This window comes from Asterias amurensis, chromosome 6 (assembly GCF_032118995.1).
Source record: "Asterias amurensis chromosome 6, ASM3211899v1".
Classification (NCBI taxonomy): domain Eukaryota; kingdom Metazoa; phylum Echinodermata; class Asteroidea; order Forcipulatida; family Asteriidae; genus Asterias; species Asterias amurensis.
This window is the reverse complement of record NC_092653.1, coordinates 13,861,508-13,887,688: the sequence shown is the minus strand read 5'-3', so window position 1 is coordinate 13,887,688 and position 26,181 is coordinate 13,861,508. Positions and strand designations below refer to the sequence as shown.

The 26,181-nt window shown below is 37.1% G+C and overlaps 1 protein-coding gene across 2 annotated transcripts in view; it reads right to left on the bottom strand.

The window, feature by feature from the left end:
• Positions 1–7,673: 7,673 nt before the first annotated feature.
• Positions 7,674–26,181, bottom strand: part of LOC139938644 (uncharacterized) — a 55,842-nt gene continuing 37,334 nt past the window's right edge. For both annotated transcript variants that reach the window (XM_071934248.1, XM_071934249.1), the window contains 13 exons: positions 23,457–23,552; positions 22,759–22,866; positions 20,118–20,226; positions 18,814–18,949; positions 17,529–17,673; positions 16,343–16,524; positions 15,102–15,302; positions 14,427–14,499; positions 13,690–13,797; positions 12,667–12,726; positions 11,713–11,874; positions 10,859–10,995; positions 7,674–10,290 (listed from right to left, as the gene is read on the bottom strand). In XM_071934248.1, the coding sequence (XP_071790349.1) occupies positions 10,260–10,290; positions 10,859–10,995; positions 11,713–11,874; positions 12,667–12,726; positions 13,690–13,797; positions 14,427–14,499; positions 15,102–15,302; positions 16,343–16,524; positions 17,529–17,673; positions 18,814–18,949; positions 20,118–20,226; positions 22,759–22,866; positions 23,457–23,552 (1,548 nt within the window). In that variant the 3' untranslated portion in view covers positions 7,674–10,259. The remainder of the gene's footprint in view (positions 10,291–10,858; positions 10,996–11,712; positions 11,875–12,666; positions 12,727–13,689; positions 13,798–14,426; positions 14,500–15,101; positions 15,303–16,342; positions 16,525–17,528; positions 17,674–18,813; positions 18,950–20,117; positions 20,227–22,758; positions 22,867–23,456; positions 23,553–26,181) is intronic.

The following is a 26,181-nucleotide window of genomic DNA, read 5'->3' as shown; positions in this document are numbered from 1 at the left end:
GTAGGAAGTTAACAGGGTCCTTTATAGAAGAAACATCGTAGCTTAGAAGTTTGTCTGACACTCCTTCGTAAGTTAGAATAGTGTTAAGATTTAGTTAAACCCCTGTTGAACTGGTTGACAATATTCAGTTTATGACGTTAACTATTAGTCTATTCTAGTGACCAATTCACTTGGTTGTTCATTGTAGGTTTTGAGTGGTCAGCTTGACAGATTCTACAGTAGGTGTGTTAAAGACAATCAGTTGAGGAATTGATTTACAAATGATGTTGACCAATAGACATTGCTTTTTTAACAAATACTGCCACTGTGGTGTGCACGATTTGTATAAATTTTTCAAAAACGTAGTAATTTAGCTGCAGTAGGTGTTTTCAATCCTTCAGGGTATTAATTATTGATAACTGTGAACAGTTTTTACAACTGGTTAACCCTTTTCCAGCTGAACATGGTGACGACACTAAGGCGATTTAAGCCGCAATGTTGGAATCTTGTTTCTCTGATCAGCACATCATCATCTGGGTTGAAGTCTTAGTTATTCAGGCTGTTAAAGTGACGAAGACACTTGGTCATTAATATTTTGACAGGTTCTAAAAAGAGTAGGCAAGTTTAAGATATTAAACCCGTAGAACTGTTGGGAACAAATGCAACCTAGTTTTTTGTCAGTATAACAATTGTATTTTGTTTTAGTTCAGATCTCTTTGAAACAAAACAAATTTTGTGCGATGTCCATCAATTATTTTAATAATTTTTTTATGGTGAACATGAGAATGTCTCAACATGTACTACTGTGAAGTGTACAATGGACCAAACTAGGTGTTTATTAGCGTATTAGCAGTATTAGTGTAGACTTATTCAGTTAAATAACCTCAGAACAAACATAGTAATTTGTCACATGGCTAGGTACATGTAGTTGTAGGAAGCATAACCACTAGTCCAGTATTAGTGTAGAATTATTAAATAAATAACTAAATTAGTTATTTCTCAATTCGCTTGTTAGATTGATTTTGTTATGAATATTATGCCAAAAAGACACAGGAGGAATAGGTATTCTAAATAAGACGTCACTTTGTTACTTTAGTCAGGCACTGTTTGCAGAATCACAGGTGTCTTTCTAGATGGAAAATACACCAAGTTATCAGCGATCTTATCGTCACTGATAAAACCTTAATATTCCGACATCAACGTCATACTCATTTTTATGCAAAAACATTGTAGTTTATCATTGGAACGAAATCATTAGTAAGCAGTGGTTGGTTTGCAGATTTACATGAAGTTAATCAGTAGGAGTAGTTGTTGATCCTAGATGTTCAATACTTTATTGGGACTTCATCAGCAATTTGTAGTTCCGTAGGATTTAAAACTTTGTTGTACTTGGGATCTTATCGTCACTGATAAAACCTTAATTTTCCGACATCGACGTCAGACTCATTTTTATGCAAAAACATTGTAATTTAAAATTGGTGCGAAAATCATTAGCATGCAGTTGTTGGTTTGCAGGTTTACATGAAGTTAATCAGTAGGAGTAGTTGTTGATCTTAGATGTTCAATACTTTATTGGGACTTCATCAGCACTTCGTAGTTCCGTAGGATTTGAAACTTTGTTGTACTTAGGAGTTTAGAATTTGTTTAGAGATAGGTTAGGTTTTTTTTTAAGAGTTTTTTTTTCTCAGTCTAGTTATCCTCCGTAAAACCAATGTCATCTACAATATCTCCGGTAATGATACTCAATGCAATGAAGATGCAAATCTGATGTTTGTGTACAACCTCACTTTTGACTTTGAAATTTAACTTTGAAATTTGACTCTGTTTGAACGTGTAATCACACACACTGTTAAAATGTTGCGATGTTTTAACAAATCCAAAACTTATGATTGATTTTAAACAAAATTTCTGAAGAAGTGTAGTACTTCTAATGCATGTGAAACCAATACATTCCTGAGTATGCTGTTATTATTGAAAAGAACATGCGTATTTTAATTATGTTTTTTGTGCGTATCACAAAAATGTTCAAGTTCAGCCGCCATGTTGGAATCTTGTTTCTCTGATCATCGCATCATCATCTGGGTTGAAGTCTTCGTTATTTTGATGGTACAGGACTCGATCAATGACGGAGTGGAAGCATCCTTTTACACTTCAACCAAAATTCAAACTTGAAACTTTACTCCAAGAACTTAGCGACGTGTTTGCCCGAACAGGGGGAGACGTCCGATGGTACACTTGATACAGATTCATCAAATATTTTAACAGGCAACAGAATCCTTTCCGACTTTTGTTTTGGACTTTGAAAAAAAAAATCTTTAGTTTGTTTTTGGCTTCGGACTTTTTAAAAACAATCTTTTTAGTTTGTCAATCATGTAAGGCAGGACTTTGGTAAAACAGACTATCAATGAAACATTAACTTGATTTAACTTAAAAAAATGCTTTCCTTCCATTAATACTTAGATCATTAAGTCGCTTCACTTTCTAGATAGTAGTTGGCCACACCAACTGGCACACACGTTTGCGCAACTCTGCTGCTTCTACAGTTCAGTGGTGCTTAAAAAATATATAAAAAATCCCTTAAAAATTGCCTTTTTTATATAGACTAAGTCAGCCAAAAATATTTCTCGTGCCGTTGTACGGTTCGAAATTAACTGCGTAAAAAGTTTGGCCCTACCCCCCTATTATTAAAATCATGATCAACCAAGTGCACCCCCTATAGGGGTGCAGAAGAGACTGTATCCCATAGTAATGTACACCAACAATGTAGTCAACTAGAAATTTGCAAATGACACTTATACAATGCGTCAAATTCAAATTACCATAAGATTATATTGCTAGGTACATCAAAATGGAATGCAGCCCCTTATTAAAGGTATCGTCTTATAGCTTGTTGTGACTTTAAATAACAATAAAATGGAGTCCTATTGTGGACTTAGTCGTTTTTTGACCAAATCACTAGCCATTGTTTGTACTTAGTAATTTTTTGAGCAAAAACTCATAGTCAATGTTTGTACTTAGTCTTTTTTTGGACTTAGTAATTTTTTTGACATAAACACTTGGGTATTATTGACTTTCTGTGTCCTATTGTGGACTTAGTCTTTTTTTTGACCAAATCACTAGCCATTGTTTGTACTTAGTAATTTTTTGAGCAGAAACTCATAGTCAATGTTTGTACTTAGTCTTTTTTTGGACTTAGTAATTTTTTTGACATAAACACTTGGGTATTATTGACTTTCTGTGTCCTATTGTGGACTTAGTCTTTTTTTTGACCAAATCACTAGCCATTGTTTGTACTTAGTAATTTTTTGAGTAGAAACTCATAGTCAATGTTTGTACTTAGTCATTTTTTGGTTCTCTGTGTCCCTTTGTGGACTTCAAAAACTTTCCAAGATTGAGATTATAAAGTCACAGAACAAGCTATAAGATGCGGCCTTTACAGAAGATACAACATTGGTAGTTACGCTATTGTGAATTGAACTTATAAGTTTGATGCAGGAATTTAGTGAACATTACCTTCATTTTTGGTAAGCATGCAAGTAAACATTCATCTAAATGTCCACTTGATGTAAAAACTGTATTGAGTTAAACAATAAATGAAGAAATTTGTTTTGAAAACACTGCAAGTTTGAGATAACGTTTTTTGTGTCCAAATTTGTGCACTCTACATGTATATGCAGTATATGAATACCAATGTTGTACCTTCTTTATAAGTAAGAAATGCAGCCTGTAAACCATGAAGGAGTCAAATTTAATTAGACTTGTTTTAAAAGAAACAAAAAACGCTTTGATTCTGTAAATATTCTGAGTTCTTGTAAGATGAAGAAAAAGCACAACAACAAAATATTTTGCGCGTTTGCAGAAACCAAATAGTTAATTCATGAGACTAGTTTTTTTGTTAGCCATGTGGACTCCTTTAGGATAAAACAGGTTACATTTCTTCCTTGGTTGATCATTTATATTTCTTAGCTATGGTTGTCATTTGCCAGCTGATATTTCTTCTCGGACATTTCTGGGGTTTAAGTTTAATTTTGAAACTATACACATTTTCAATACTTTTAATAAACACAAGTATGAATTGAAAGCTGTATTTGATTTTACAAATACAATTTTTGAGTTGTGGCGCATTAAAAAAAAAAAAAAGACATTTTGTAATAATTTCAATTAGGTTTTCAAAAAGTAGTTATACATCAACTGGCATATTTCCAACCATCAATTTAAGCAACTATCAAAATGAATAGCAAGGAAGCAATAGGAGTGCCAAAGCACCCACAAAAACAAAAATTGTTTTAATTAAAACATAAGGAACATAACATACAACATAGTCTTTATCAAGTTCTTGAGGATGGGGTGGGTGGGGGTAATGTCTAACAGTGTGGATGCACTAATCGAGTGTTATTGTTTTCTTTCTTTGGAAGACATTTAAAGTTTGTTCAAATAAAGTCTTGAAAACTCAAATAAACAATCTAGTCTGGTTTGCTTATTATTTTCTGATGAACCCTAATATTTTGACAATTATTGGTTCTATGAACAGCTTATAACTTTGATGCCTTCTTGGTGTTGATGAACTAATTAAAAATAACTTTTAGAAAATAATTAAGGTTGGGGATACTTTTGGTAATTATCAAACCACAGCCTCAATAAATGCATAAATAACAAACCAATGGAAGTTTTGGCTCGAATGGTCATCAAAGTTGAAAACAAATTATGAAAGAAAACCCCACATTCCATGCATGAAATTGTGTGCTTTCAGATGGATGAGAAAGGCTTCATACCTGAAGCCTTTCTCAGATTCAATTTTTTGGGGGTGAAAAAAAATTACCACTTTCCCTAAAACTACTTTTTACTTTAAATAGTGTTTTACATCAACATGACCAGTGCTCTAACGTTTTCATGGTAACTAATTTTCGGAGTAACTATCAAGTAAACCTTGGACTTGGACTATTCAAAATTTATAACCAGAACTATCAGATAAAGTGTACTGCTATTTAACAGGATGCATTCAAAATTATGATTCTATTTTTTTTCTTCAAAATCCTTGGGGGGGGGGGGGTAGAGTTACATATTATTCATGAACAGTAATTCCATGTTTGCAAGTACAGAAATACAGTGTAATAGTTCCTTTTGGTGTCCTACATGTACAATCAGTTGCAAAACTCAAAAAATGCTCATTCACAGTATTAGGTAATGGCCTCAATGGTAGTTTAGTATCGAATTGAAAATGCTTAGCCTGTAATACAGGCAGGATGTTTGACTCTTCAGGGAAAAGTATGAAAATTTCATCGAGAAGAAGAGCTGACCTAAATGAAAGTTTTTAATAGAAATTTAAAACTGATTCTTCCGAGCCCCCCCCCCCCCCCCCAAAAAAAAGGAGTCATAAATAATGTGGGTTGTAGGAGGGAAAAAAAGTATGAGAGAAATTTTGGCAAATGTGTTGGTATAAATTATTATGGCCCTACATCTAGTAATAGAAATATACATTTAGGTTGCCTTACAGAACGGTTGAGGTTTTCAACTCACTGACTGCTGTTGTGGCTGGAAAGACTGCTATGCAGGGAGAGGCGGCATACACTTCTGATGAAAGGGAAACAGTCAGATTCCACGAACCCTAAAAAAGAACAAAATTATATTTAGAGTATGGATGTAAATTAGTGTTCATACATAATGAGGGGATATAGAAAGTATAAGGCATTGGCAAATTTTACTTCAGGACAGCATGTTCAGGGGCCTTTCTAATTCCCAACACACTTTGTAAATTTGATTGTTGTCAACCTTTTGGTCGTTTTTTATTCAGATTAAAATAAACCATTAATAATAACAAGAAAACAATTCAAAGAAAAATATGTGCGCCTAGCCCTGGCGGCCTTACACTTTCGTATTATACTACAGTGACGTCCAGGACCCACTTTATCAGAGCTGCTGTGCAGTCAAGATACGGTAGTTTTAACACAAGACAAGACAATCTTAAACCCCGTCAAATTTCCTCTTTTGCATCAACACATGAATCACTTACCTGATTAAGAAGATTCTATGAACATCCGTGCAGTTATTATCGTGGAAGTTGTTGAATTTTGATGTCGGTTTTCGATGTAAAGTGTTGCAGAAAATCTGTTTTTTTCACCACACACGTGGAGCTAAACACACGATGCCGGCGCTCAGAAAGAAAATGGCCGCGGGGAGTAAAGGGTTGCATAAACCTCGTTCCAAGGGGTGATCGGTCTCGCCGCGCCATGTTCCCCCAACATGCCTTGCTCGATGTGCAATCCATGTGCGTGACGTAGTACGAACGGCATCCTTTTATTGGCCAAAATTTGAAAGAATCATAGGGGGTGAGGACAGCACTTTTATCAACTTTTGCCTGTTTTGTTTTTAAGGTGCGACGTTGTGCTCTTCATGATGCAGTAGGCTTTTCTGAAGCCTTTGTAGTGAACAGAAGCCAATAATAATATTTGAAGCAATAATAAGGGAGTTGTTATTTTCTATTTTTACTTGAAAGTTGAGGCAAAACTTGAAAAACTATAACTAAAAACTATATTTTTTTCGAGCGAAACGTTCACAAGGCTATTTTTTTTTTCGAGCAAAACGTTCACAAGGCTATATATATATAAGCCTAGTCTTGTGATTTTTTTTCGCGCAAGAGTTCACAAGGCTAAATACTTTTAAAGCCTTGTAATTTTTTTCGAGTGAAAAGTTCACAAGGTATGATTGTTTTTGGAGCGAAAGGTTCACAAGGCTATATACAGCCTTACGTTTTTTTCGAACGAAAAGTTCGAAAAAAGCCTGATTTTTTTTTCAAGCGAAAAGTTTACAAGGCTATTATTTTTTTCTAACGCCTTGTGAACTTTTCGCAAAAAAAACCCCAAAAACCATAAAGCCTTTTGAACTTCTCGCTTGAAAAAAATAGTAAAGCTGTAGCCTTGTGAACTTTTCGCTTGAAAGAAATAATAATAAGGCTATAAACCTTGTAAACTTTTCGCAAAACAAAACGCCCAAAAACCATAAGGCTCGTGAACTTTTCATTCGAAAAAAAAAACAACAACCATAAGGCCTTATGAACTTTTCGCTCAAACAAAATCACGAGGCTTGTGAACTTTTCACTCGAAAAAGAATCATATGGCTATGATCTTATCATAAGGTTGTATCTTAAGAACTTTGCGTTCGAAAAAAAAAATAAGGCTCTAGCCTTGTAAATTATTCTCTTGAAAAAAAATCATAAGGCTATTATAGCCTTGTGAACTTTTTGCTCGAAAAAATTCACAATTCATGATTGTTTTTTGAGCGAAAAGAGCCTGTGATTTTTTTCGAGCGAAAAAGTCACAAGGCTATTATATAGCCTTGTGTACTTGTCAAATTTTGCCTGAAAATATGTACAAGGCTATTCCCTTGTGAACAAGGCTATAACCTTGGGTACTTGTCAAGTTTGGCCTAAAAATATGTACAAAGCCTTGTGTACTTGTCAAATTTTGCCTTAAAATATGTACACAATTTGAAAAAATCACAAGGGGTATTAGACTAGCAGTTTTATCAAATTTGGGCCTAAAAACTTTTAAAAATCGCAAGGGGTACAAGTCCAGCATTTTATCAAATTTGAGTTGTAAATAAAAAAAGGGGGTAAGTCCAGCAGTTTTATAATAATCAATTATTTGCATATCTCAATAATCAATCAATAAAATTATCAATCAATCAATCAATTAATCAATCAGTACAATATTTATTTCCACATTCACATAATAATCAATCCTTTGCATATCTTCAAAAATATTTACACAATTATACCCAAACAGATTTGTGTTATTTCTGGTACACCGACTTGTTTGAGTCATAAATAACCACTTAAATTTGAATACACAAGGGGGTTGTTTTCAATCATTCAACAACTCGGGAAAGTACCTAGTATACAGTGCTTAATACTGCCCAATTAAATACAACTTCATATTTTATTGACCGCTAAACAAGTACAAAGGCAGATTGAAAACGGACGATTGTAAATTGCAGCATAATTTGTTGTTAACTTACTTTAAAGGGACACGTTGCCTTGTATCGGTCGAGTTGGTCTTTGAAAAGTGTTTGAAACCGTTTGTTATGAAATGCATATAATTAGAAAGATATTTTAAAAGTAGAATATAATGATCGACACAAGTATCAATCGAAATTGCGTGGTTTGCCTTTTACATCATCGACTCACACGGTCGGCCATTTATGGGAGTCAAATTTTTGACTCCCATAAATGGCCGACCATGTCGCACAGTAAAAGGAAACCACGCAATTTCGAGGCAAGTTTGTGTGGATCATTGTATTCTACTTTTAAATCATCTTCCTAACCATATGCATTTTATAACAACTGGTTACAAACGCTTGTTAAAGATCAACTCGACCGATCCAAGACAACGTGTTCCTTTAAACTTCTTATCCTGTTTATCTCAGTATAAACGCACCACAGCAGTGTAAACTCCGATTCACTAGATATCACTTGTTTTGCATTTGAAGTTTGTGATATTAAAGGGGTCATGCATAATAATCAATCTCTAAAAATTTGAGGGTGGGTCAAAACTGAATAATCTAAAATCAGTTTTCAATTCAATTAATAGAACTGTCTTTGAAATTCCGATATCCACGCCCTATGGGGAAATGGCAAGTATTTGAATGACGGTTTTCAATCCCCAAAAATTGCTTTCTGGAACCCATTGAAAACTCTTGAGCTGAGAGCACTCAAACTGCTATATTTGAGGCATTACTTTGTTCATCAACGTAAGAGGTTTATTAGAACAGTAAGTCAATTTTAAAAAGAACAAAGAAAAAAGATCAGAGTTTTAAACATTGGTTATTCTGAATAGCCCCTAAAAACCCATTACTGTCAAAATTTCTGGGGTTCAACAACCATGAACATTCATTAAAAAAAAACACAGACACTAAATATAGGGCTAGTACAAACTACTTACTGTTCCATTAATAGCATCATATAAATTATTAGTACTGACATGTCCTTAATAAGAACTTTCAAGTTCTTTTTCCAACTTCTCCAAACTTTCCTTAATGGAACATTCCAACTGATTCCCACAGAACATTCAAGGGTTGGGTATGGATGTTTGAGTTTTGAGTACCCAATTCAACGTTCAAGTGTTGACAGCCAAACAATTCAAGTGTTCCCAACAACACATTTCAAATGTTTACAGACTCTGACCTGCTCCCGTACAAAATAATATTTGATCATGTGTTTCCACTGAAACATTGCAGGTGTTCCAAACGGAACAAAGTGTTCCCAACAGAGCTGAAGTGTTCCCCAACAGAACATTTGAAGTGTTCCCAAAACAACTGAAGTGTTCTCCATAATAATATTTGAAGTGTTCCCAAAATAACTGAAGTGTTCTCCAACATAATATTTGAAGTGTTCTCAAAAGAACTGAAGTGTTCTCCATAATAATATTTGAAGTGTTCCCAAAACAACTGAAGTGTTCTCCAACATAATATTTGAAGTGTTCCCAAAACAACTGAAGTGTTCTCCATAATCATATTTGAAGTGTTCCCAAAACAACGGAAGTGTTCTCAAACATAACATTTGAAGTGTTCCCAAAACAACTTAAGTGTTCTCCAACATAATATTTGAAGTGTTCCCAACAGAACGGAAGTGTTCTCAAACATAACATTTGAAGTGTTCCCAAAACAACTGAAGTGTTCTCCAACATAATATTTGAAGTGTTCCCAACAGAACGGAAGTGTTCTCCAACAGAACATTCCACGTGTTCCCAACAGAACTTAAGTGTTTCCCAACTGAACATTTGAAGTGTTCCCAACAGAACTGAAATGTTTTCCAACTTGAAGTGTTCCCAACAGAACTGGAGTGTTCCCCAACATAACATTTGAAGTGTTCCCAACAAAACTGAAGTGTTATCCCACAGCACAATTAAAGTGCTCCCAACGAAACATTTTAAGTGTTCCCAACGGAAATACTTCATTTGTTTACAAACATTGAGCTGCTCTCACACAATGTAATATTTGATCACAATGATTCAAACCTAAATAAAAACACTGATACATGTATAATACAAATTTGGCTCTATTCGTAAAATTTACAGTACAAGATATAAAAGTATAAGTCTTTGTAAAAAAAATATATATATTTAAAATTTCCGAAGATAATATATGTGATTAGCAAATTTTATTTTTTACAGAAGAATGCATAATTGTTTGATCTTACTTGAAAATACAGCGTGGTTTACTGATGTCCCATTGCACTGTCGTTAACATGCTAGCAGAACATTCTCATGCTAGCAGAATGCTCATCCCTAGCAGAATTCCTCATTGTCCGATAATTCACTGCAAAAAAAAAAGACAAACAAGACCTTTTATATGAAGTGCATATCACTGGAAGATCATCCAACAGACGGCAACAAGAATAATTTGAACTTCCAGCCTCAGTTTGGTTCTGTTTAAAATGGATAAAAAAGAAGATTGCATGTATTTGTGTCGCCAATAGACCTTCCTTTCACAACAACGCAGCCCAAGTTTTTGCCAGGCGAGGTTGTAAAACTGTACAAAGACATAAATGCAAAGCAAAAACAGATCGGGCATTCAGTTTGTAACAATGTATACACAAACATTTAAAAAATTGTGTCAAATATCTTGAAAATAATGCATGGGAGGTATTTTATTGCCTACAATTGACAGTTTGCAGAAAATGTTGAATTTATTCAGAACATCTTCTAACACAACTGAATGAGCATACATGTAGGTTGGTCGGGGTGGGATCTCCTAGGTCGGGAAGCTGTATTATCTTGATAACTCTTTGAGATCGGGGTGATCGTCATTTTGATTGGAGATCGCAGAGCTGTGTGAACGTGGTATACGCAATAATGGGCCCAGGCCTGGGGGAAGTTTAACTGACCTGGCATCAAAGTCTACTTCCAGGTCTTCAAGGAGGTCCGGAGCCCTCTCCAGCATCAGGGTGTAGAGCTGGTCTAGGTACTCCTTCTGTCGACCGGCTTCTTCCAACTCCTCTTGGAGAACCTCTAGGATCTCGGTCTAAACAGTCAAAGAAATCAAAGGTTAAGCAAAGTCAGGGCGGTGTTAGTTTCCTTGGCATTAATAGTGTTCGGCTTCAATATAGCGTTTTACACACCATGTCTCAAAGCGCTTCCAACATTATTACCCTGATCACAAGATCACTGGGCCAATTCATTCCTTAAACCATCTTAGCTCCCTGGGGAGTGTAGAGCCTGTGCCGCCACATATGTAGCGCACCAAGCTAAACCAACCACAAGAACCATCTCTGCCCTCACAGGTACCCATTTACTCCTGGGTGGAGAGAAGCAATTACAGTAAAGTGTCTTGCTCAGGGACACAAGTGTCTCGACCGGGATTCAAACCCACCCTCTGCTGAACAGAAACACCAGAGCTTGAGTTGGGTGCTCTAATCCGCTCGACTACGACACCCCATAAAAACGAATGATGCCAGGATGCCAGTCCATCTTCGTTACATACTTCTTTACTCACGTTACTAGGAACTGTTCGCTTCCACAACAAGCGCAGAAATTCCAAACACATATAAAGCGAAGAATGGTGATTGTAGGCGCCAAATTCAGCGGGAAACAAAGCCATGAAATATTTCTGCTAAGCAAAAAGGAGCGAGCTTTCAGTCACAAATTACACTTGTGACATCGTATTTCGGCTGGTACCCTTATTCTGGTAAGCATACTATAACGCAGCTCTATGAAATAGAGCCCAGAATGCCCTGTATACCTTGGATGAAGACTTGAGTGCCTCCCAGAGTGGCAGCCCATCCTCCAGGGCTTCGTTAACGAGATGGTGAGAAGATGGAGTCTGCTTAGCGTTGGTCTCAGTCATCATCAGCTGCTCAGCAATGCTATCCCTCTCTTGACAAACCACAGCCAGTTGGTTTGTCTACAGATTAATAATAAAAAGTAATGATAAATGTCAGGCCTGTGAGTGGACCCTTAAAATAGGAGCTGAAACACACCATGATGTAAGAATGATCGTGTAACATCAAGTAAGCGCGCATCACACATTTTCGCAGGTCGAATTTGGGCATCCCATTGGGCACAAAACATTCTACAAAAGTTTTTGAAAATTTGCAAAAGAAACAGTCTGACATTGTCTTTAATTGTGATATTATTTGGCTTTTTAAAATAAGGGCATTTATGGACGAAAAGAGTAGTAACTCGTTTTTAAACGGTGTTTTAAAACATTGCAGGGTCGTGTCTGTGCAAAAGGCCCTCGCCTTCACCTCGGGCCTTATCACACAGCCATGACCCTGCCGGTTGTAATCGGCCGTTTAAGAACTCGTTGCCTACTCTTTTATTCCCTTATTGAAAACCATCTTAACTGGGTAAATGGGTACACATGTACCTGCGAGGGGGTAGAGGTTGAAATTGTGTATGAAATAGCCACTGTAGTGCCACAGCAGCTCAGGGCTAAATCCATACTTTTCAATGGTGTTTGGGTTAATTTACATTCACTACCAATCATAGCTCGCAGCATAAACGCAAATTAAGAATGTTGTTCAAGGACACTAGTGCCTTGACCAGGACTCGAGCCCACACTTTTATGATCAGAAACACCAGAGCTTGAGTCTAGTGCTCATAACCACTCGGCCACAACTTGCCACACCATGCTACATGTACATTGATGCTACAACCTTCTCATGGACTCAAAAGATGACTTTGTTATCCTCACCTTTGCATCTAGAGTGTTCTCTAGTCTGCAGATAGTCTCCTTCAACTTAATCACCTCCATCTGAAAAACAATGATTTTCGTATGATTTAATTTTAAAAGCTATAAAAATAAAAGTACTTTTATGCAAGTACTTAATACTTAAAGCCATTGGACACTTTCGGTAAACAGTATTGTCCAAGGCCCACACTTCGTGTATCACAACTTATATATAAAATAACAAACCTGTGAAAATTTAGGCTCAATCGGTCATCAGAGTCGGGAGAAAATAATGGGAAAACCCACCCTTGTTTTCGCACGTTTCGCCATGTCATGACATGTGTTTAAAATAAATTCGTAATTCTCGACATCGAGAATTGATATTGTTTTAATGTTTTCTCAAAAAGTAAAGCATTTCATGGAATAATATTTCAAGAGAAGTCTTTTACCATTACCTACTGTAAACCCTGTAAGTTATTTTCTAAATCTGTGAACTCTGTACCGAAAGTGTCCAATGGCTTTAAAGCCATCTCAGGTCCTTGGAGAATATAAAAACTGTGCTGCCAAGTATGAAGCGCACAAAACTAAAACAATCACATGAGCTACCTCTACCGTAACAGGTATCCATTTACTCCTTGGTGAAGAAAAGCAATAATGGCCAATTATAAACACAGTGCGCCCTCTATAGTTTACCCGGAGAGACCTTTCATCCCAAAGGGTGATACTTTATTAGTAGACTGGGCCCCTGTCTTTATCCGCAAGTATAAAGACAGGTCCCCGCCGCTAGATCCAGCCATTCCATTGGATACAATGATATCACTGGATATGTACAGTGACATGAGCTTTCCATGCCCAAACAGTACATGCAGTACTGCCGCCTGTCGTCGCGTATCTGTATGTGAAATGAGGGAGGTCAAAGGTCAAACTACACGCCGTTTTTTGATGCCGGTCTCTGGCGTTATTCACGAGTCTGATAAGACTGACAATGAAACTGGTGAGTAGAATTCAGAGATTTCGGTAAATGGAAAATCCACGTAATGAACCAACCTGTAGTTTGTGCCTATCATCTCTTATCTGCTGCGTAGACTGATCTTGTTCATCATTGTCTCTGAGTTGACGCTCTAATTCAGCTGCCCTCATCTCTGCCTCAGAAAGCTGTAAGAAAAGAAGCAAAAGACTGTCAAAAATGTGCCCTTAAAGCCACTGGACACTATTGGTCAGTGTCATAGACCAGCCTTCTCACTTGGTGTGGCTCAACATATGCACAAAATAACAAACCCGTGAAAATTTGAACTCAATTGGTCATCAAAGTTGCGAGATACATGTAATAATGGATGAAGGAACACCCTTGACACACGAAGTTGTGTGCTTTCAGATGCTTGAATTCGAGACCTCAAAATCAAATTCTGAGGTCTTGAAATCAAATTCAAATATTTTAGTGAGAAATAACTTCTTTTCTTGAAAGTGACATTACTTCAGAGGGAGCCATTTCTAACAATGTTTTATACTATCAACAGCTCCCCATTGATCGCTAAGAAGTAAGTTTTCATGCTAACAATTACTTTGAGCAATTTCCAATAGTGTCCAGTGTCTTTAAAGGGTCTAGACACTATTGGTAATTGTCAAAGACCAGTATTCTCACTGTGTCCCAACAAATGCATAAAATATCAAGATTTTGACTCAATTGGTCACTGAAGTTCGAAGAGAATAACAAAAGAAAAAGCACCCTTGTTGCAACCAATTAAATTGTAACAATGTTGAAGCATTTAATGTTGTCAATGTACCTGTGTCTGAAGTTTTTGTACTGTACTTTGTAGTTGAGTTGCTCGCTTTGCTTGAGATTCAAAGTCCTTCAACCTGCAAACAAATAAACAACGGAAATTCACTGTCAGCTGGAAAAATTTGTAATTGGTTTGTCATGTTTGTGATAATAACAATAATAATAATAATAATAATATATCAAAGACATTTGTAGCACACGTATCTACCAAAAAGGTATTCAAGGGGCTTAGAACATACATTTATACAAAAATATATCTCTTCGTAATCAACAATCTGTCAATATCTTTTTTTTTAAATGTTCAAAACTCACTTGTTCTATCAACAATATTACTGTAAAGCGCATTTGAACATGTATATGGGAAATGCGCTTTATAAATACATTATTATTATTATTCAATTATTCAGTTGAGGCAAGGTTGTGTCACGGTGGACAAGGTTGATTGTATGTAGCTTTCTGATTATACGCAGAGTTTATTTGACAATAATAATATTTGAAATTTATATTGCGCCCTTTACATACAAAATGATCAAAGGTGCAGAACACATATTAAAAAGCACAGAGTGGAAGAAAAAGTCAAAGAGAAAGACTATGGTCACCAGGCCAGTGCCCAAACAAAAGTATGGGGATACGTCTGCCCTGCCAACAGAGAACTACATAGTTGCTAATAATGACAAACCTCTGGATGTCCTCCTGCAGTCTTTCATTGACGCTCTGCGTTGTATCCAGCCGCTGCTGGAGTCTATCTAGCTCTCCCCGTTCCTCCTTACCGGCTCCTTCCCTCAGTAGCACCATCTGCAGCTTGGCCTGACTCCTCAGGGTGTGGTCGATCTCCGATGGCGAGGTGCTGGTAACGCTCTCTCCGTTTAGCTCTACCAATCTGAAGGGGTAAAACATGATTGTCAGTTGGGAAAGTACTGAGTATACAGTGCTAACACACATTGGTGTATGGGTAAAAAAAGAAAATTAATATTCTTTATCCCCGATGAAAATTTGACATCTTTTATATCGTTGCAGTACCTGCTGCCAAAACATGAAGGGGTAAAACATGATTGTCAGTTGGGAAAGTACTGAGTATACAGTGCTAACACACATTGGTGTATGGGTAAAAAAAGAAATTAATATTCTTTATCCCCGATGAAAATTTGACATCTTTTATATCGTTGCAGTACCCGCTGCCAAAACATGAAGGGGTAAAACATGATTGTCAGTCGGGAAAGTACTGAGTATACAGTGCTAACACACATTGGTGTATGGGTAAAAAAAGAAAATTAATTTTCTTTATCCCCGATGAAAATTTGACATCTTTTATATCGTTGCGGTACCCGCTGCCAAAACATAGGATTCAAACTGCCTCTAGCTACCGGGCAACCTTGGTAGTTAGTTGGTAAGACACTGCTCTAGAATTGAAATGGTCGTGGGTTCGAATCCCACCCGAGTAAAATGCTTGTGGTTTTTTTTTTAATGAACTCTGGAAATTACTGAGCATACAGTGCTAGAAAAAAACTCAGTGCTTGGAATCTATTCAACCAAGACTTATCTACTACGTAGATGAATCAAGTGGCATCTCTGCATGCCTTTCATCTAATAACAATACTATTAATAATTACGATGCAATAGGAACAAATGTGAGGGTAGATCTGATACGGAAGGCAATGCATTCGGACTGAGGATACCCAGACCTACACCGTATAGGCTGTAAAAGGGGGTAACCCTGTTTCAGCCCTAGGAGTAGGTGGCAATGGCTTCTGGAATAAAATATTTGTAGCCCACACCTTTAAGTGGCCTTCCGGCCTTGTGTGTCTGGCGACTTGAATAAAAAATAATAAAAAAAATAAAAAACAGCCAGGATCCAAAAGATGAAATTCCAGGCATGATACATAACATATTCATATGACACAAAACTAAAACAGCCCATACCTATCTCCGATACTCAATCCGGCATCTTTAGTGCATCGTTGTATCACAACACCTCTACCACTTTGATTGGCAGCGAGGCTGAAGTCCCAGCCATGCTTGCCCTTAGTCTGGCCCACGGTGTACACCAAGTAGCGCTCATCTGCATGCAGGTGTTGGAACAAGGCTTGGGTTTTGGTCTTGTTCTGAAAAAGAATTCCCCAAACAGGAGGGTTTTAGCACAAGTCAAATTCAGATTTCAAGGAATTTGCTAACATACCACATGTCTTTAAAGTAATGCAGCTGAAAACTTTCACAGGAACAACAAATGTTTTATGTGAATACTAGACTGTAACTATTATGTTTGTTATATACTCACTGAACTTTTCTGAACAAATTTTGACTAAAAGACAAAGTATACCTCTGTGTTTTGAACCGTTTGCTTATTTTAGTCCTTTATAAATGTAGATGTATACAATAAAACTAACATGTGAATATATCAAAAGGTGATCGGGCTTTTAAGATAGTTTAGCCAAAAATCTGTTTAAAAAAGTGCTTATTTCCACGCAGAATAATTCCCAATAGGAACAGGAATACACAATTGCAGTAGCACTTGTCAGATTCAAATTTCGGCATAAAAACTGATACTCAAAATGCTTTATACGATGGGAAGCTGCTATATAGGCTTCCAACCAAAAAGTTTTGGTTGCCTTTAAGCTTAAGAGTGACTACCAAACAAATATACCTTCCCTTTAACAGGCATGCAACTCTCAGCTGAAAAAATAAACGCAGAAAATAATGTTCCCCTAGCTGCGTATTGAGCCCTTTTCGTCTGGTTCCCCGCTACCCCCTTATACAAGCAATATAAACACTACAGGGCCAGACTGTGCAAAAAATAGTGTTGAAGGTATGCTGTACACAAGGAGGATTGTGTCCTAGCCCTGTACAGTGTCTGGTTCCCGCCGCGTCCCCAGATGCAAAAAGCAATAAAAACACTACGGAGCCAGACTGCAAAAAATAGGTTAGACATGTTAGAAAGTATGCTTTACGAGGAGAGCTTGTGTCTCCAGGATTTTACTTCACGCATATTTTTTTTTGTTAGCAGGGGATTTCCAATTCATGAAACCGCAGATTTCCAACTCATGAAACGCGGAAAAACCACGGATCTACGGAAATGTTGCGTGCCTGCTTTAGTTTGTTAGATTCTTACCCTCTGTGCAGCAGCTTGGTGGTCCACTAGTGCCACTTCTAGTTGAGCCAAGACCCCAGCTTGCTGCTGCTGTAGCGTCACCATCATTGTCTCCTCTTGGGCCAAACGATACTCCAACTCAACCTCTTGCATTCTGCTCTCAGCACTACAACAGATTTTATAGAAGGTGGTGAAACATTTAGGGTGTGTTTTGGGTCCAAATTCAAACAGCTGCTTAAAGCTAAATATAACTTTACTTCTTATCAAAACCAAGCAGAGTACCAGGTACATTTTGTACACATGTAAAATGTTATTTTAGCTGGTATTAGACCTTATTCTTGTAAGCATAATTTGGTTGTGCTGAGTTACGATTAAGCGGTCTAACTGGGCCCAAATTCATAGAGCTGCTTTAGGCAGAAATATTAATAAAGTAAATTTACTTCCTAGCAAAACTATGCAGAATAACTTTTTACATTTTGCAAAATATATGGTGTTTTAGCTGGTAACCTTGTTCTGGTTTGCATAATTTAGTTGTGCTTAGAAACCTTTTTAACCTTATTAAGAAGCTCTATGAAAATAGGCCATTATTCAATTTAATCATGAACATTAAATGCAAGCCTGGAGTTCCATGGCAGCCATGACCTCTCTTGTCCGTGGCCCAGTTTCATAAAGCTGGGGTGCGTTCCACACACGCAAACGTTTGCGCACGTTCGCCAACAATTTCAAGTGGAGCGAGTTGCGCGCCGCCACTGTTGGCAAGTGTTGGCAACTTTACGCGAACATACTTCTGAGGTGTTGGAGAGTGGTTTTTAAAATGGCGGACATGAGCCTTTGGTATTATTTTTGTTGTCACAAACATAACTAAAGTGTATATTCGGTAGTTGATAATGCAGATTTGAAATAACAAAGTTCATTAGTTGATGTCATGATGTACAGAAGAGGATATACATACATCAAAAACAAAGTAAACAAAAAACTACATATGGTATAGCCATCTTCATTTCAGGGCATAGTGAGCACCAATCATTCCAAAGATAAACAACGTTTGCGCGAACAGTTGCGATTCGTTTGCGCGAGTGGAACGCACCCCTGTTTACGCACAAAAAAGTACAAAATAATTATGCTTTCTAGATAAAGGTTACAAGTCGATATACCATATCACATCTTTAATTGGTTTCCTACTTAGTTTTGCTTGGCACCAAAACATCTGAAATAAAGTGGGAAGGTAGTGACAGAGGTGCAAAACGCCCTGCTAGTTTTTTTTTCACCCAGTGAAAAGCCTAGTGAAGTTAGGGCAGTTCCTCACCTGTTTGTTGCCCTTCCTTGTATTTGTTTCTGCTGCTGCTGCATCTTGAGTACAATGAGCTTCTTATGGTCAATTTCCTCTCCTAGTTGCTTGAGTCGACTCTGAGAGTCAATCACTGTCTTCGGTAAGGCTTCACCTGAAATACAGAGAATAAAGCATGCTCCTTTAGGCTGCAGTACTTAAAGGAACACGTTGCCTTGGATAAGACGAGTTGGTCTATTAAAAGCGCTTGAAACCGTTTGTTATGAAATGCATATGGTTAGAAAGATGTTTTAAAAGTAGAATATAATGATCCACACAAGTATCACTCGAAATTGCACGGTTTTCCTTTAACGTCGTGAACTATCACGGTCGGCCATTTAAGGGAGTCAAAATTTTGACTCTCATAAATGGCCGACCGTGTTAGTCGACAGGGTAAAAAGAAAACCACGCAGTTTCAAGGCATATTTGTGTAGATCATTGTATTCTACTTTTACAACATCTTTCTACCCATATGCATTTTACAACAAACGATTACAGAGCGCTTTTCAAAGACCAACTCGACTGATCCAAGGCAATGTGTTCCTTTAACTCTTTTGGTGCCTGGCTTTTATTTGTATTTTGAATATGAGATGTCCTTATTAACCAGACAAAAATTTATCTGGCTGATTCGTGTTGCCTTGGTACATCCCAAAGTCAAAAGTATTTCTTGAGTGATAATGCCCTCTTGTGATAACATGAATGGGTCGTATATGTATGTGAGCGAATTTCCTTGGGAAACATTGTATTTAGATAGCCAAATAATTTGCTTCACAATCTCTTTATAACACAATGGATGAATCATGTTTTACAGTGTCTAAATTGTTGCCTTGAATTTAAGGGTCTGTGTAATTTTTTCGAACACAAAACACAATGTCCACAGATTTACATTAAACTTGCACAGTTTGAAGATAATGATAGTGGGCAGCTTCCCTAAAAAATATTACTTGCCGAGGTGCTGCAGTTTTAGACAAATGAGTAAAACAAATCCTGAAAATAATTTTCGTTTCAGTTTTAGTATGTAAAAACGCATTCGGCAGTTATGGTATGTTATGGATACCATTTAATTAACTGGTATAACACGTTTGAACAATGTACATGCTAAAATAATTTTAGTCTCACTGAAAACTATTTTGTGATTTGTCTTACTCATTCCTTAAAAACTACAGCACCTCAGAAATTAATATTTGAAGGAAAGATTATTTCATCATTATCTTCAAATCGTGTAAGTTTAATGTTAATCTGTGGACATTTTGAAAAGGTAACTGAATCTTTTAAAAGCTTACCAGACTTGATCGCTAATTCTCTCATGTCGTGAATCCGCTGTCTTGAATCTCCCTCGTTTCTTTTGTAGGTTTGTTCCAGCTGACTGAGGGCCTTCTGCACAAGTGCAAGCTAAAAAATAATGGAGAAATGAGAGAATGTTACATGCTGACTTTTATATCAACAGCTGCAGGGAGAAATTCTGTAATTGCTTAAAGGGTCTGGGTACTTTTTGTAGGACAAAAAAACACAATGTCCACAGATTTACTTTAAACTTACACAGTTTGAAGATAATGATGGCAGAAAGCTTCCCTAAAAATGTTACTTGCTGAGGTGCTGTAGTTTTTTGAGAAATAAGTAAAACAATGTCATGAAAATAATTTTCGTCTCAGTGATCATGAGAGGAAAATTATTTTAGCATGTAAAAACGTATTTTCGTGACATTGTTTTACTCATTTCTCAAAAACTACAGCACCTCAGCAAGTAATATTTTAAGGTACGCTTTCTACCTTTAGCTTCAAACGGTGCAAGTTTAATGTAAATCTGTGGACATTGTGTTTTGTGAATACAAAAAGTATCAAAATTCTTTAAATGAAACACATTATCAAACAGAACATTATGACAACCCCTGTGGGATAGTACTGTACAAGTGTGCACGGACCAGACACACCATTTTGTTCTGTACATGATTTGATAATTAGGTGTTCGGCCACCAGCCGAACAACTATTGTTATTGTTCTGGTTTTTTTTTTTCTGCGTGTTCTTCTCCTCGAACGTTCTCGCGCGATTTTCGCAAAAACTAAAGCTTGTATGAACCTGAAACTTACCATATATATTGATCTTAATGAGTAGACGAAACAGCAACATTTTTGGAATGATGACGTCATTGATGACGTCATTACGTTCAAAAAAACGCTAAAAATTGGAGAGTTCATATCTTGAGAACAAATGCCACACACAAGATATTTGGTGCATATAAAAGGTCTTGTAATTAGCTACAAAAGTCGTGCACAACGTGACCTCATGTGACTTTTACTTCCGGTTGAAACCGGAAGTTCAAAATTTCAAAAGTTCATATCTCAAGAACTATATATCATATTCGCAAAATTTGAATATCAGTTTAAAGATCAGTTATCCTGCTCAAACTTTTGCACAAACATAATGCCAGTTGAATTTTGCCTTCTGGTCGTAAAAGCGCGCGTTTGTGTTGACCTCCATTCATTACGCGTAGAAACCAGATAGTATCGCCATTCATGTATGTGAATGCTACTATTGTATTGTGGGTGTGTGGGTGTGTGTGCGTGTAGTTCATGTAGGCCTACATTGTATCCATGCTCTACGACAAAACAGCACTGCGTGGCTGTGGGCATTACGGGTTGTGTATACACATGCAGACTCCGTTGAAGGCGCGCGTAATTCAAATTCCACTACGCTGGGATTCGCCTCATCTTTCTTCGTGCGATTTTGAACAAAATGTTAAACTACTATGAACTTGAAACTTATCATAAACATGAACCTTCATGAGTAGATGAACCCGCAACTTTTTTGGAATGATGACATCATCGATGACGTCATTACGTTAAATAAACGGTAAATAATTGAAAAATTCATATCTTGAGAACCACAAACGCTACGTACAAGATTCTTTCACTACATGAAACCTCTTGTAATGTTCTACAAATGTTGTACACAACGTGGCCTCATTTGACCATTCACCCGAACACCCTGAGTTTGTACACAAACTCTCAATTTCTAGTTTGTTTTTAAACTTATTTTGCTTCAGAACAATATTCTCAAGGTGATAAATTTTTTGGTAAAAACTGCCTTTGAACAAAAGTTTTCTGTTGTGTAATAATGTGTGATACACACTTGGGAAGTCAAACAATTTGGTCACCGACGGTTGCTGATTACAAGAAAGCTCCATAAATGAATTTCCGAGTTACATGTACGTCACCGGAGTTCGGAAGCTATACTGTACATCCTTTTGAGTGAGTGAGTGAGTTTGTTTATAATAATATTGTCATTATTTGATTCATAAATCTTAATGGGTGAGCATTTAATCTGCCTGAGCCAGTCAGCAGCACTACTGGCTTGTCTTGATCCAAATAAAAGATTAGCGTGCAATTTTTGGAAAGGAATTACATAGAGATAACAGATGTGAGTTGGTAAAGACGAAGTGAATGTATTATTCTGGCCTATTTCTTTAATTGGAGCTTTCCTTTAAGGCTCATGCCAGAACAAAATTAAGAACATGGAGAGCCAATTGCTGATTTTTGTATTTTTGTGAAGCGCTTTGAGGCCCTGCATCAGGCACTAATACATGATTTTTATTTTTATTATTGTGATTATTTTGGGGGTTGAACAAAGAATTGATTAGAGTGGGATTCGAACCAAAAACCTCCGGATTAACGTGCCGGCGCTCTACCAACTGAGCTATCTAGCCCTATGTTGGCGGTGTCCCTATAGACCTTAGGCATTGACGTCATCCAGCGGCCATCTTAGTGGAAAAACGGTGACGAAACAATGGCCAGGATTGGCCAATGAACAACCTCCTTTTGACCTCTAGGTGAGGGCGCCCTACTGAAATGACGTCATGTGCATAAGGTCTACTGTAATTATTAACAAACTAACCAAAGAAGGTTATTTATAGTTTGAATGGAATACCTGTTTGGTCTTCTCCTTGAGCAACTTATTCTCTTGTCTCAGAGCTTCAATCGTTGCATCTTTCTGCTTAGTATCCGACTGTGAAATGACTGCTGCTTTACCGGTTGACTGCACACATGAGTGGGGTACGAAAGGGGTGGGGTAGGAGGGGAGGAGAGGTGGAGGTGAAAAAAAGAAACAAAAATATAGAGTCAAGTTTAATACCATTGAAGGGAATTGCCAACAGATCTTCAAATAGTTAACTTTAATTTAGCTTTGTCCTACAACAATGCATGGTAACGATTAGACTCAAGATGAGTTTTTTTTCAGATGGTGTACAACGGATAAAACAAAACTGTAGACATTTTTGTTTGAATTTTTATTCTACTTTCGCTATTAAATTTCTGGCCCAGTAAAATTTGTTTAGCTGCAAGCAATGCAGTATTGAGGATTTTTAACCCAAATTAGGGCCAGCATTACGAGAAAGCCACAAAAACTCAGAAATTATTCAACCTTTTCAGCAACAGAGTGGGTTTAAATTGAAACTACTTGGGTCATTAACTTAATAAATGAGCAGTTAATTATGTCCACTGGATGACTGGAAAAGGAATTACATAGAGATAACAGGTGTGAGTTGCACAAGGGAAAGGATGATATTATTCTGGACTCTCTCTTCAATGGTGCTTTCCCTATTGCTGGATGAATGAGTTATAACTTACGAGCTGCGGTGCGCTGAGTGGACTTAATGGACCAGAGTCTTGTACACTTTGCTTGCTGCTGCTTTTGGTATTCAGAGATTCTTCTATTGTAGCCATCTGTATCAAAAAGAATTAATCAAAGAGACAATTATAATGAGGCATAAAAACAAACTGCCAGCTATAAAATGTTTTTTAAAGGCTTCTTGAATAAAAAAGTTGACAAGTGATCTTGGCTGAAATTTATTAAAAATGTTTTTTAATTGAAAACATAACCAATAAGGAAAATGAGTTCACATGAGATTTAACAGGTTCTTGGCTGCACATGTACAGTGATTAAGTTCGCTTTAATAAGAGAATAAATGAAATTAAATGCTTCCTGATTCCTGCCAAAACAAACTCCACGGACATACCACTCAGGTGGGATTCGAACCCACCAATGATTATACAGCGAATGTTTTTTTTAAAGATCATTGCACTCTCATACATGTAAGTATCCAGACATGCAGACAGTGAGATGTAAATATTAATCAACCTTGGTCTGATAGTCAACAGCCACTGTACTAACATTTAAAAATTAACAGACTCCATTACCAGCTTATTATTAAAATAACCCAATGTTTTTGGTTTTAACAGACAAGAGGCCTACCTAAAAGTGCAGAAGGCTCATTACCAACGTGAAAAGTGTATTGAAGGCAAAGACCACTAAAACTTTAGGGACTTTTGTATGACTTGTGAGTAGCCTGTTTGGGTTTGAGGAACATTCAGGGAAACTTGAAAGGGGGTTCACAATCGATTCTATCACAGGAAAACTCCACTAAAGAAAGAAGCCAGAATAAAAACATCCTTTTTCTCTGGCAACTCACACCTGTTATCTCCATGTAATTCCTTTTCCAAAGAGTGGATTTTGTTGAATCATGCACTTGTAAACCAGTAGGGCTGCTGACTGCCCCAGGCAGATTAACTGCTCCATCCACTTAGGTTAATGACCCAAAGAAAATTATGTAAACACACCCACTCATTGAAAAGGATGTTATACTTTCTCAATTTTGTGGCCAAGCTCAGAAATGTTCAATGAAGCTTTACTTTAACGACTCGTTTTCCCAAGAGTCCTTGGGAAAGGTACCAATGGCTTGATGTCCAATCTGAAGGCAGAAGCAATGATGGTTACATGTAAATGTGTCCTGCTTACGGACACAAGTGTCATAAACCGAAATTAAAACCCACACTCTACTAATCAGAAACACCAGAGCTCAAGTCCAGAGTGCTTGACTGCTTGGCAGCGACACAACAATTAGATTTGAATTTATTCCTAGAAGCAAACACAGTTGGGGTGACCGCGCCTTTTCTGTTGCGGCACTCAGGATATGGAACAGTCTTCCTAACAACATCAGACAATCACCTACATTGTGCAATACATTTTTTAAAGACTTCACTGAAGTATAACCTGTTTACAAGAGCTAACTGTACGGCAACATGAGCAATGATCGTTGAAATATGCACCATTTTTATGTTACAATTGAATTATTTAGGTCTTAAGTGAGGCATACAATTCCCTAACTATTGGATAGGAACAAACTGCTGTTAATAATTGAGAGGCCACCCTCCACATCATAAAATGAGTGGATTTAATTTAAGCACCTGGGAGAATTGTAAAATGTGTTTCCTGCTACATAAAAGTATTTTTTATTTCTTACTATTATTATTATTATAGAAATAGGAAGTTCAAACCAGCATTGGAGGTTCAAAACGTTTGTACAAATTTGACCATCACTTGACTTGTCTGGTAACGGACTGTCTTAGCTTCCAAGCATGACAAAACAGCAATAAAAACAAACAAAATTTCATGGACCAAAATTGCCTTTGAAATAAAAAATAATTGCCCCCATTAAGTTTGAGTTGTTATTAGGCATTGTAAGGGCATAATACACAATGGATTGCATAGAGTGGTTTTATTACCAATAATAGTCTATATCTATCTTAGCTTTTAACAGCCTTTTCGAAACCACTGTTTCGGCTTGGGCTCTATCCACATGTTTGAATCCTCATTTTGCAAAAAAAAACAATTGACAGAGCCGTAGCGAAAAAAAACAAAGTTTCGTAAAGACCCATGAATTGCCAGTTTAAAATTTGATGATGGCCATGCCAGTCGTTTCGGTAACCTTACTCCAAATGGGTCTTTTAGAGTAAGGTTAAGTGCCATACTACAATTTGCTTTCAATACTGATCACACTAAACAATAGCTCAGATCTGTGAATTGTGTGGAAAGCCTTGCAGTTTGTCAACACTCTATACCAACTCATCATGGTGGGTGCAAGTAATTTTTCAACCCGTCTTAAAATTGTTCTTATACTGACATGTTTTAGTCTTGTGTCTACCACTCTGACAGCACCCTGCGGTACATGTAGGCCTGTGTTAAGAAGTGTCACGTTTTATGCAGCTAGCAACTGGAAGTTGCAGGATTCAATACTTCGGAGACAGACAACCAGATCAGCAGTTTCCTGTGTGGGTGTTTGCCACTCTGAGCCGGCATGCTTGTCAATCAACTACTACTCTGATGGTCACATGTGTGAGCTCAACAATGCAACCCATGCTGAGTATCCCGGAGATATGATCACCTATGATGGCGCAGTGTACTACGACGCTGATGTACTGACACCAGACTTTGCTGATGATGAAGAAGAAGACTCTTTCTCAGCGCCTCAAATAATGCCAAGATAAGCTTCTATTTGAGGCAAAATGCTTGGGA